Below are 13622 nucleotides of genomic sequence, written 5' to 3' on the forward strand. Positions count from 1 at the left end.
TTTGAGAGTTGAATTTCTCTCTATATTCTCCCTCTCTTGGTAGTAACTGTATTACTAAACTGTTGCTTCCGGACAGATTCTGTACATTTTTAGCATATGCTGGGTGTTTACAATACTTTTGTTTGGGATATTTGATTGTATATTGCTTTAATGTGGGCTGTCTTTTCAAGACACACTGGTAAGATGAGTATGAATAGTTCACTAGCTGTGAGGGGTAGCAGTCACCTCATTTGGGGAGGTGATGTAAGCTTTTCTTTCCTTCCCCCCTTCTATTTTTTCTCCCTTCTCTTCTCCTTTCTCTTTTTCTTATTCTTTTCCAAATATGCATATATACTTTCCTTTTGGTCAGTTTTTAACATTCTTCAGGTGGATGAGCTCTGGTTCAAAAATACTTAATCTTTTATTTGTAATGGTTAACCTTTGTTGGAACATATGAAGCAGGACTTAGCACACTGGTCTAGCTTACCCCTTTCTTTAGTTGGTTTTATAAATTCTGTAAAGATAAATATTTTGCCAAAATTTCTACACTTACTTCAGTGCATTCCACTATTTATCCCCAAGCAATTTTTGTTGCAATAGACCAATTAATTTCTTCCTTTATTTGGAATAAGAAAACACCCAGAAATTGTAAAGTTTTTCTATGAAGTCCCAAGCATTTAGGTGGTTTGGCACTGCCAAATTTTCAGTTTCATTATTGGTCTGCTAATATCTGTAATATTGCTTTTTGGCTTCATTCAGACTTAGCTAAATCAGCGTAGGTGCAATTGAAGGCAACACCCTGTCAATCCACAACTCTGCTTTCTCTGTTGTGCTCCTCCATTCCTTTCTCAACCAGTCACTTTTCTTCAAACCCTATCGTTAGGGTTTGGACCCAGTTCAGAACACACTTTGGGCTACAATCTCTCACTTTATGCAGCCCTATTGATGCAAATCATTTATTTCCATCTTCATTAGGCGATTCTGCCTTTCAAGTCTGTTTTGATGTGAGAGGCATCAAAACCCTTGCTAACTTATACATTGATAATACTTTTGCTTCTTTTGACTCTCTCTCTTTGAAATATGATCTGCCCCGCACACACTACTTACAAAATCAGAGACTTTGCATGCAAAAAAATCTCTCAGTTCCCTTTACTGCCCCCTAAATCACCTGCAGCTAGTTAATTAGTTAACTGGCTTAAACAAGTTTTCAGAAGCTAAATTCAGACAGCATACAAGCAAGCCATCTACAGTGCTGCTTTTGATTAAACTGGAGTGCTGCTTTGGGCTGCATTTGAGTGCTTCAGCTGGAGTTTGGTGAGTGAAGGAGTTCACTGAAGAGGGAAGGAGGTGATCCTTTCATTTTCTGCCTTCCTCAGAAAGAAGAATAGTGGCCTTGAGAAGTAGGACTCAGTGAGTATTTCTACTGTCCTTAATATTTTCTAAACAAGGGGAAGTAAAAGTAAAGGAAGTAATTTAAGGGTAAGTCATGATGGGGCAGCTCGGTCATGTGGAATGCTCTTCCTGTGCGATGTGGGAAGTCAGGGCCACATTTAGTTTCTAAGGTGACCATGTGTACAGGAAGTGTCTCCAGCTGTAAATACTTGAAATCCGTGTTTCGGATCTGGAGCAGTGGCTGGAGTCACTGTGGAGCATCCACAGGACTGAGATCTTTATGGATGGCATGTACAGTGATGTGGTCACATCTAAAGTAGAGTGCACAGGCAGAAAGAGAATGGGTGACCACCAGACAGAGTAAAAGCACTAGGCAAGTAGTGAAGGAGTCCCCTGGGTCCATCTCCTTCTCTAACAGATTCTCCGTTTTGGATACCACTGGGGTAGATGATTTCTCAGGGGAATGCATGAAAGCCAAGTCTGTGGCACCACAAGTAGCTCAGCTGCACAGGGTGGGGGAGAAAAAAAAGAGTGGGAGACCAACAGTGATAAGGGATTCTATCATAAGGGGAACAGATAGACATTTCTGCAGCCACAGACATGACACCAAGATGGTATGTTGTCTCCCTGGTGCCAGGGCTAAGGATGTCACTGAGCAGTTGCAGGACATTCTGAATGGGAAAGGGTGAACAGCCAGAGGTCATGGTCCATATTGGTACCAATGACATAGGTAAAAAGAGGGATGAGGTCCTGCAAGTAGAATAGAGGCAGTTAGGAAATAAATTAAAAAGCAGGACCTAAACGTAGTAATCATGTGCTAGTGAGATGAGGAATAGGAGAATAGACCAGATGAATGCGTGGCTGGAGAGATGGTGTAGGAGGGAGGGATTTTGATTCCTGAGGCATTGGGACCGATTCTGGGGAAGATGGGACCTGTACAAGCTGGACGGGTTGCACCCCAGTAGGACCAGGACCAATATCCTCACGGGGGTATTCGCTACTACTGTGGGCGAGGGTTTAAACTAGCATGGGAGGGGATTGGGAATCTGAGTGGGGAGACACAAGAGAGGGAAACAAAGATAGAAGTGAAAGACAGAAAAGTAAAAAAGCAAAAGTGCAAGGCAGAGGAATTGGGGGCTAGCAGCAAATAGGGCCATAGTACAAAAAAAGGGCAAAAATGTTAAAAAGACAAGTCTAAAGGCACCGTATCTGAATGCATGGAGCATTTGCAATAAGGTAGACGAATTAAAAGTGCAAACAGATGTGAACGAGTATGAAATGGTTACAATTATGGAGACATGGCTGCAGGGTGACTAAGGCTGGGAACTGAATATCCAAGGGCATTCGATATTTAGGAAGGAAAAGCAAAATGGGAAAGGAAGTGGCATTGCATTATCAGATAAGGATGAAATCAGTGCAATAGTGAGACAGGATATTGGCTCAGAAAATCTAGATGTAGAATCAGTCTGGGTGAAGCTAAGAAGCAACAAGGGATGTAAAACATTAATGGGTGTTGTCTACAGGCCTCAAAACAGTAGTGCTAAGGTGGGGGACAGTATTAAACAGGAAATTAGAGATGCATGTAACAAGGATGTTACAGTAATCATGGGTGACCTTAATCTACATATAGACTGGGCAAATCAGATTAGCAATAATACTGTGGTGGATGAATTCCTGGAGTGTGTATAAGATGGGGTTTTAGACCAGTATGTTGAGGAACCAACTAAGGAACAGGCTATCCTAGATTTGGTGCTGTGCATTGAGAAGTCAAGCAACAGCCTGACATAGTCAACCTCACAGGATTATGCCTTACAGATAATGTCCAAGACACCGCCATCACTATCCCTGAGTATGTCCTGTCCCACCGGCAGGACAGGCCCAGCAGAGGTGGCAGCAGAGTGGAAAAGATTCGGGAGGGAGTTGCCCTAGGAGTCCTCAACATCAATTCCAGCCACCATGAAGTTACATGGCAACAGGTCAAAGATGGGCAAGGAAATCTCCTGATTATCAAGTACCGTCCTCCCTCAGCTGATGAGTCAGTGCTCCTCCATGCTGAACACCACTTGGAGGAAGCACTGAGGGTGGCAAGGGCAAAAAATGTATCTCTGGGTGGGGAACTTCAATGTCCACCGCCAAGGGTGGCTCGGTAGCACCACTACAGACTGAGCTGGCTGAGTGCTAAATGACATAGCTGCTAGACTAGGTCTGCGGCAGGTGGTGAGGGAACTAACAAGAGGGAAAAACATACTTGACCTCATCCCCACCAACCTATCTGCCTCAGATGCATCTGCCCGTGACAGTATCAGTAGAAGTGACCACCACATAGTCATTGTGGAGAGCAAGTCCCACATTCACATTGAGGATACCCTCCATTGTGTTGTGTGGCACTAACACCGTGCTAAATGGGATAGATTTCAAATTGATCTAGCAGCTCAAGACTGGGCATCCATGAGGTGCTGTGGGCCATCAGCAGCACTAGAATTGTACTCAAACACAATCTGTAACCTCATAGCCCGATATATCCCCCACTCTACCATTACCATCAAGCCAGGGGATCAACCCTGGTTCAAGGAAGAGTGCAGAAGGACATGCCAGAAGCAGCATCAGGCATACCTAAAAATGAGGTGTCCATCTGATGAAGCTATAACACAGGACTACTTGCATGCCAAACAGCATAAGCAGCATGATAGACAGGGCTAAGTGATCCCACAACCAACAGATCAGATCTAAGCTCTGCAGTCCTGCCACATCCAGTTGTGAATGGTGATGGACAATTAAGCAACTCACCGGAGGAGGAGGCTCCACAAAGATCCCCATCCTCAATGATGGAGGAGCCCCGCACATCAGTGCAAAAGACGAGGCTGAAGCATTTATTACAATCTTCAGCTAAAAGTGCCGAGTGGAAGATCCATCTCGGCCTCCTCTGGAGGTCCCCAGCATCATAGATGCCAGTCTTCAGCCAATTCAATTCACTCCACGTGATAGCAAGAAATGGCTGAAGGTTTTGGATACTGCAAAGGCTATGAGCCCTGGCAATATTCCAGTAATACTACTGAAGACTTGTGCTCCAGAACCTGCCCTAGCCAAGCTGTTCCAGTCCAGCTACAACACTGGCATCTACCTGGCAATGTGGAAAATTGCCCAGATATGTCCTGCACACAGAAAGCAGGACAAATCCAACCTGACCAATTATCGCCCCATCAGTCTACTCTCGATCATCTGTAAAGTAATGGAAGGGTTCATCAACAGTGCTATCAAGTGACATTTGCTTCGCAATAACCTGCTCACTGCCATCTGGTTTGGGTTCCACCAGGGCCACTCAGCTTCTGACCTCATTACAGCCTCAATTCAAATATGGACAAAAGAACTGAATTCTAGAGGGTAATCAAGGCAACATTTGATCGAGTGTGGCATCAAGGAGCCCTAGAAAAACCGGAGTCAATGGTAATCAGGGGGGAAACTCTCTGCTGGGTTGGAGTCATACCTAGCACAAAGGAAGATGGTTGTGGTTGTTGGAGTCAGTCATCTCAGCTCCAGGATATCACTGCAGGAGGTCCTCAGGGTAGTGTCCTTGGCCCAGCCATCTTCAGCTGCTTCATCAATGACCTTCCTTCCAGCATAAGATCAGAAGTGGGGATGATCGTTGATGATTGCACAGTGTTCAGCACCATTCATGACTCCTCAGATACTGAAGCAGTCTATGTCCAAATGCAGCAAGACCTGGACAATATCCAGGCTTGGGATGATAAGTGGCAAGTAACATTCATACCACATAAGTGTCAGGCAATGACCATCTCCAACAAGAGAGAATCCAACCATCATCCCTTGATTTTCAATGGCATTACCATCACTGAATCCCCCACTACCAACATCCTGGTGGCTACCATTGACCAGAAACTGAACTGGACTAGCCATATAAATACTGTGACTGCGAAAGCAGGTCAGAGGCTAGATATTGTGCGATGAGTAACCCACCTCCTGACTCCCAAAGCCTGTCCACCATCTACAAGGCACAAGTCAGGAGTGTGATGGAATACTCCCCACTTGCCAGGATGAGTACAACTCCAACAACACTCAAGAAGCCGGACACTGTCCAGGACAAAGCAGCCCGCCTGATTGGCACCACATCCGCAAACATTCACTCCCTCCACCACCGACGCACAGTAGCAGCATTGTGTACCATCTACAAGATATACTTCAGGAATTCATCAAGGCTCCTGAGACAAGACCTTCCAAATCCATAACCACTACCATCTAGAAGGACAAGGGCAGCAGATAGACAGGAATACCACCACCTAGAAGTTCCTCTCCAAGTTACTCACAATCCTGACTTGAAAATATATCGCCGTTCCTTCACTGTGGCTGGGTCAAAATCCTGGAACCTACATCACATGGACTGCAGCTGTTCAAGAAGGCAGCTCACCACCACTTTCTCAAGGGCAATTAGGGATGGGCAATAAATGCTGGCCCAGCCAGTGAAGCCGACATCCCGTGAATAAATTTAAAAAAAGGGGTTAATTAATAATCTTGTTGTGCAGGGTCCTTTAGGGACCAGTGACCATAACATGATAGAATTCTTCCTTAGGTTAGAAAGTGAAGTAGTCCAATCTGAAACTAGGGTCCTAAATCTAAACAAAGGAAACTATGAACATATGAGACATAAGTTGGCTAAGACAGATTGGGAAACTTCATTTAAAGGCATGACAGTCAACAGGCAATAGCTAATATTTAAGGAAGGAATGAATGCATTGCAACAGTTATATATTCCTTTCTGGTGCAAAAACATGACAGTAAAAATGGCCCAACCATGGCTAACGAAAGAAATTAAAGATAGTATTAGATTCAAAGAGGAGTCATATAAAGTTGCGAGACAAAGTAGCAAACCTGAGGATTGGGAACGGCTTAAAATTCAGCAACGGAGGACCAATAGATTGATTAAGAGGGGAAAACAGAGTATGAGAGTAAAGCTGAAATGAAAATAAAAGAGGACTGCAAAGCTTCTATAAGTATATAAGAAAAAAAAGATTAGAGAAGGCAAATGTAAATCCCTTACAGTCCGAACCAGGAGAATTTCTAACAGAGAACAAGGATTTGGCAGAGAAATTGGAGGAAGGCATAAATAACTTCCCAGAAATACTAAGGAACCAAAGGTCTAGTGAGAAGGAGGAATTGAAGGAAATTAGTATTATGAGAAAAAAAGAGCTGGAGAAATTAATGGGACTGAAAGCCGATAAATCTCCAAGGCCTGATAATCTACTTCCCAGGATACTAAAGGAGGTGGCCATGGAAATAGTGGATGCATTGGTTGTCATATTCCAAAATTCTGTATATTCTGGAACAGTCTTTGCAGATTGGAGAGTGGCAAGTGTAATCCCACTATTTAAAAAAGGAAGGAGGGAGAAAATATCAAATTACTTATCGGTTAGCCTAACATCAGTGGTAGGGAAAATGCTAGAGTCTATTATAAAGGATGTGATAACAGGACACTTAGAAAATATCAACATGATTAGACAAAGTCAACATGGATTTATGAAAGGGAAATCATGTTTGACAAACCTACTGGAGTTTTTTGAGGACATAGCTAACAGAATAGATAAGGGAGAACTAGTGGATGTGGTGCATTTGGATTTTCAGACATCTTTTGATAAAGTCCCACATAAGAGGTTAGTGTGCAAAATTAAAGCACATGGGATTGGGGGTAATATATTGACATGGATTGATAATTAGCTAGCAGACAGGAAAGAGAATAAGAATAAATGGGTCTTTTTCAGAGTGACCAGTGGGGTACTGCAGGGATCACCGCTTGGTCCCCAGCTATTCACAATATAGATCAATGATTTAGATGAGGGAACCAAATGTCATTTTTTTCCAAGTTTGCTGATGACACAAACTAGGTGGGAATGTGAGCGGTGAGAAGGATATTAAGAGGCTTCATGGCGATTTAGACAAGTTGAGTAAGTGAGCAAATACATGGCAAATGCAGGAATATGTGGATAAGTATGAAGTTATCCACTTTGGTCGGAAAAACAGAATGGCAGAGTATTATTTAAAGGGTGATAGATTGGGAAATGTTGATGTACAAAAGGACCTTGTACACCAATCACTGAAAGCAAGCATGCAGGTGCAGCATGTAGTTAAGAAGGCAAATGGTATGCTGGCCTTCATTGTGAGAGGACTTGAGTACAGGAGTAAGGGTGTCTTACTGCAGCTATACAGGGCCTTGGTGAGACCTTGTGTGCAGTTTTGGTCTGTTTACCTAAGAGAGGATATATTTGCCATGAAGGGAGTGCAGCACAGGTTCATTAGACTGATCCCTGGGATGGCAGGGTTGACTTGTGAGGAGAAATTGGGCCAAATAAGCCTGTATTCACTGGAGTTTAGAATGAGAGGGGATCTCATTGAAACGGATAAAATTCGGATAGGGCTGGGCAGACTGGATGCAGGGATGATGTTTCCTCTGGCTGGGGGGTCTAGAACAAGGGGTCACAATCCCAGGATATGGGGTAGGCCTTTTAAGATTGAGATGAGGAGAAACTTCTTCACTCGGAGGGTGGTGAACCTATGGAATTCTCTACCACAGAGGGCTGTGAAGACCAAGTCACTGAATATATTTAAGAAGGGAATAGATAGATTTCTAGACTCTAAAGGCGTCAAGTGGTATGGGGAGACAGCAAGAATATGGCATAGAGATAGAGGATCAGCCATGATCATATTGAATGGCGGAGCAGGATTGGAGGGCCGAATGACTTACTCCTGCTTCTATGTTTCAATGTTTTTAAGATAACTGGAAGTCTATTCCCTCTTGTGTACATCCTTCATCTTTATGTGCAAGACATGGGTTGCTACAATTTAAAATCTTACATTATATCCATCCATCCAAAGTGAAATTATCTAAGGTCTAATCAAATTTTGATCCAACCTGTGATAAATGTCATCCTGTCCCAACCTCTCTAATTCATATGTACTGGTTGTGTCCGAAATTGGCTTTGTTTTGGACAAAAAATTTAACATTGCTCTCTCGCATGTTTTCAGTAGCAACATTGAACCTTCTCCTATTACAACACTTTTTGGGGTGAAACCAAATCCCTCTTACAAAAATTCAGACAAAAACTTTCAACATTATTGGCTCAACACATTATTCTGTTAAATTGGAAACTGTCTGTCCCGCCTTCTTTTACTAATTAGATACATGATCTTATGCAGAATTTTAAACTTGAGAAAATAAAGTACAATATAAGAGGCTCCACTGATGGATTTTATGTAGCTTGGTGACCTTTCTTAGATTATTTTGAGGAGCTACAGATCTCTACTTTCATATAACTGACCCTAATTAGGTTGTGTGTATTTTATCATGTGAAACTATATCTGACCTATGATTGTTGTTGGTTCTCTTACCATCTATTTCTTTGGGGGTTGGGGAGGATTTTTTTTTCCTTTCTCTTCTTCCTCCTACTTCTCTTTTCCTTCCCTTTTCTTTCCCCTTCTCTTCCAAATATAAATATAGTAAATTGGTGCTGTACTGTAAGCTATTTTAGTACCATTACTCATTATGATTGTTGTTACAACTTAATAAACCGAAGTAAAACAAAAGACCTTTCATCAGAACCAAGAGAAGGGGAAAATGGTATCAATTCTATCAAAATCTTACACAATTTTAATGACCTCTATTAAGTCACCTTCTTTTGCCTGTCAATTCTTTCCTGATATGCATATCGTGATATGCATTTCCGGTATCATGCTTGTAAATCTTCTCTGCACCCTCCTCAGTGCCTCTGTATCCTTTTTTATAATATGGTGACCATAGCTGCACGCAACACTCCCTTACTTTTCAATTCCATGCCTCTAGAAATAATGCCTAGTGTTTGGTTTGTTTTTTTTTATGACCCTATTAACCTGTGATGCAACTTTTAGTGATTGGTGTATTTGTTTCACCATTCCTTTGTTCCTCTACCTCCACCTAGACTTGCACCTTCCAATTAATGTGTGATCTCCTTATTTTTCCTAACAAAATATACTACCTCACATTTATCTGTTGAGCTTCATTTACTAACTCTTTACCCATCCTTGTTTATTAAAGCCCTCCTATAATTTGTTGCACTCAATTGGCTTTGCCCCCAATTTGGTGTCATCCAAAAAATTTAGAAATTGTATTTTTGATTCCTCAGCTCAAATCCTTAATAGAAATTATGAACAGCAATGGTTCCAGCACTGATCCTTGTGGATCACCACTTCCCACCTTCTGCCGCTCTGAATAACTATTCTTTACTCCCACTCTCTGCTTCCTGTCTTGAAACCTGCTAGCAATCCATTCTGCCACTTGAACCCTGACTTAACATTGCTTTTTTCACTCAATTCACTAATTTGCCTGCATATTTCTTCCTCCACCTTTCTTTCACTATTAGATGATCTATTATGTTATCCAGAAAAGGTACAGCTACTGTACCCCCCATCACTTTTTTCCTTTCTATCTTTTCTAAATATGTTATATTGAACTGGTTGCGTTTGTACATGATGGAGGCCGCTCCACTACCAAGAAAATGCCAGTGAGGCCAGAAAATTACCCCTAACTGGAGCCTTAACTATGTAAATTGGCTGCCCATCTTCATGATGTGGGCAGCTAATCTTATTTCCAGGCAACCCTGGGAAAGCTCCCCGATGCCAGGAATGCATATATCTCCCACCACTACCAAGCCCTCCAACACAGGATTGGGAAAATTCAGCCCATTTAAAACTCTGCTTCTTTCTCCACTGATGCTGTCAGACCTGTTGAGTATTTCCAGCATTTTTTCTGGTTTTACATCAAAACCATGTCTTCCTTCTGAGCAAGTACTAAAAGTTACACGACTGTACCTGTATCAATGCTGACATTTGAAGACTTGAGAATTGTTTCACCATTAAAGCAGTTCATGCTGATAGTGTAAAGGGTCCCTGTCTCCCGACTTGTTAGCTTCAAACTTCCATTTCTGAAATTTTAATGAACATGTTAGTTAAATATACTGACATGGCACCAAGCAGCTGCAAAATATTGTCAAACAGTAGATATAAATTTGAAACACAAATTATGACAAGTATGGTGTCCGGCAATTCATCATTTCAAAACTCAAAGCATCAATATATCTCAACAAGATACTTATATTGTAGCTAGTTCGTTACATTTAGAAAGTTGCAATAAATTGTGTTTTTCTTCATCTGTGCATTTTGTACAATGTAACAAAACATGAACTGGTGCCCCAACATCTACAGATCCCACTAGAATTTTCTGCAATTAAAAAAATGATAAAAGAGATTGATAGATGATATATCAACAGATGATGGATCAATAGATCTATGCATTTGTTTAGAGAGGAAAGTTGTTCAACAGAGAACTTTCAGCTCTTCAGAAAAGTGCCATGAGATCTTTTCTGTCTATCTGACAAGATTTCAGCTTAATATGTCAGCCAAAAATAAAAACAGCAAAGCGGAGTTCCCACATTATTTAGGTCCAGATGTCACTGCAACCTGGGCAGAACGTAATGAAATAGTGTCAAAGATTGCAGAATTTTAAACCTAAAAAATTGAACACTTTACATGGGAGTCTTTTACATTAGTTAAAAGCCTATTTGCCCAAAGCAGTTTTCACTGACAAATATGGCCACACTCCCAGTTCAAAATGGTGAGTTCCCATTCACCATTGTTCGAGACTTTTTATAGATTGTGCCCAGAAGCTTGGGTACCGAGCATGACTTCAGCATCAATCAGCTGGACCTGCAGTGACCAGCAGTTAATTGAAGCCTGACTCAGGTCTGCTTCTTCTGTTTTTTTTTGAATGGCTCTTTTAAGAGCTTGTTTTTTTTCTGTTTATTATTATCATTTCATTTTAGTATATCGAAGGATTTTATTTCGAGTTGGTGTACTTGGTGCATTTGTCCCTTCCGACACGGCGTGCTTGGCCAGTTCCCCGGGCAGCAGCAGGCGCACGGATGTCTGGATCTCCCGGGGGCTGATGGTGCTGCGCTTGTTGTAATGGGCCAGGTGGGAAGCCTCAACCGCGATGCGCTCAAAAATGTCATTTACGAACAAGCTCATGATGCTCATAGCCTTGGAGGAGATGCCAGTTTCGGAATGAACCTGGTTCATCACTTTGTAACTCTTTCGAGTACAAACCCGTTTCCATCTGTTATTTCAGATGAAGTTACATAGTTTGCCATTGTGAGATTTGAACTCTTGATAAGCTTTTAAATGAAAACCAAATCAACAAAATTGGGATAAATCAGGCACAGCCCCTAATTCAGGTCAGCTGTAAAACCAAGAACAAAGTTTAAAGGAAACTTACAAACTTTAAATCAAAATGTGATTAAAGGGGTCAACAAAACACCCCAGTCCCCGCGGTGCCCACCGAGCACGGAAGGCCTCGAGAGTGCCAGCAGACACCGCGTGCTCCTTCTCCAGGGACATCCGGCAGCGAACGTAGCCACGGAAGAGGGACAAACAATCGGGCGGGACACCCCCGTCGATCGCCCGCTGCCTGGACCTGTTAATTGCCAACTTGGCCAGGCCCAGGAGCAGGTTCACGAGGAGGTCCTCCTCCTGCCCGACCCCCTTCCGCACCGGGTGCCCATAGATCAGGAGCGTGGGGCTGAAGTGCAAACAAAACATCAATAAAAGGTTTTTCAAATAACTAAAAAGGGAGTGCAGCCTACAACACCCTATGTATGCATGGTCCATGGACTCCACAAGACCGCAAAAAGGGCATGTGTCCTGAGAGTCCGTGAACCTATGCATCCTCTTATTATAAGGGACTGCTGCATGCAACACCCTCCAACCCAGGTCCCCGATAGAAAGGGGGAGGACACCTCCGTAGAGGGCCTCCCATCGGGGGCCTCCGCTGCCGGACGGCAACAAGGCATGCCAGGGCATGTCCGGTCGACGGACAAGGGCAAGAAAATGGAAGGTGTGCAGCAGCAGTCCGTACAAAAAGCTCCTCTTTGCCGTGCCAAAAGGCACAGAGGGCATGTCCCCGAAGCGGCTCATATTGCGGGGCACCAGCACCCGAGGGAGGGTTCGGGGCTTGGGGCCAATGTGGAATTCCGTCCGAACAGGGGAACGCTCAGACGGAAGACCACAGCGCACCTGGGCCACCTCAAGACCCAAAATAACGTCGGGTCCGAGCACGACCGTTCAGGTCTTGGATGGCATCGGCTGCGGCCTGGACACTCACAGACGCGCGTCGCGCCAACTCCTGCGGGAGCATCCAGCCCAGTCCTCCGCCACCCAGCACGTCCCCGATCCTGGTCACCTCTGCGGCCACAGCCCTCCTCTCCGCCAACCACTGAAAAGGACGGAGGGGCGGATTCCTGAGCAGCGGCTCTCTGACGATAGCCGCTACTCCTGACGGGGGAGAGCTGCGTCGCGAGGCGACCACTTTCCAGACTTTGATCAGGTCCTGGTAAAAGACGGGCAACGCCTGCAAGGAGCCACCGAGGCCCAGCTGTTCTATAAACAGGAGCTGCACGTCATAATTCAGGCCGTGCACCTGACAGAAAGAAATACGTCATCAGGGCACACCATCTAGGAGGAGGCTTGACGTAGCGGTATCGCTGCAGGGTCTGAAGGTGGAAAGTCGCCACCTGTGTGCGTAGGCACACTAGCGCCTGACCACCCTCCCTAAGCGGGAGACTCAGAACCTCGGCAGCGACCCAGTGCAATCTTTTGTCCCAGAAGAAGTCGACTAACAATCTCTGGATTCTTGTGACAAAGTCCGGGGGAGGGGTCAAAGTGACCAGCCGATACCACAACATGGCGGCGATCAGCTGGTTTATGACCAGAACTCGACCTCGGTAAGATAGCACTCGGAGCAGTCCTGTCCAGCGCCGCAGGCGAGCGGTGACTTTCGTCTCCAGTTCCTGCCAGTTTGCCGGCCAGGATTCCTCAGCGGGGCAGAGATGGACCCCCAGGTAGAGGAGGCTGGTCCTGCTCCAGGTGAAAGGCCTGAGCTCCTCGGGTAGGGGATCCATCTGCCACTGACTGACCAGGAGTCCAGAACATTTACCCCAGTTGATCCTGGCAGAAGAAGCGGCAGAGTAGACCTCCTGGCACTCGCGCATCCTCCGCAGGTCAGCCGGGTCACTAAACATAAGGAGCACGTCATCGGCGTAAGCCGAAAAGACCACCCCGATGCCCGGCCCGCGCAGAACCAATCCCGACAACCTCCTCCGCAAGAGGCGCAGGAAAGGCTCCACGCAAACAGAATACAACTGGCCAGACAGGGGGCA

The 13622-nt window shown here is 44.4% G+C and overlaps 1 protein-coding gene across 1 annotated transcript in view; it reads right to left on the reverse strand.

Annotated features, from left to right (window-relative positions):
* The window catches only part of LOC121281877, a 169962-nt gene that overhangs the window by 63476 nt on the left and 92864 nt on the right, over positions 1-13622 (reverse strand). Inside the window, exon 3 of the mRNA XM_041194982.1 lies at positions 10222-10334. Within this exon, the coding sequence (XP_041050916.1) occupies positions 10222-10334 (113 nt within the window). The remainder of the gene's footprint in view (positions 1-10221; positions 10335-13622) is intronic.

This window comes from Carcharodon carcharias, chromosome 1, assembly GCF_017639515.1.
Source record: "Carcharodon carcharias isolate sCarCar2 chromosome 1, sCarCar2.pri, whole genome shotgun sequence".
Taxonomy (NCBI): domain Eukaryota; kingdom Metazoa; phylum Chordata; class Chondrichthyes; order Lamniformes; family Lamnidae; genus Carcharodon; species Carcharodon carcharias.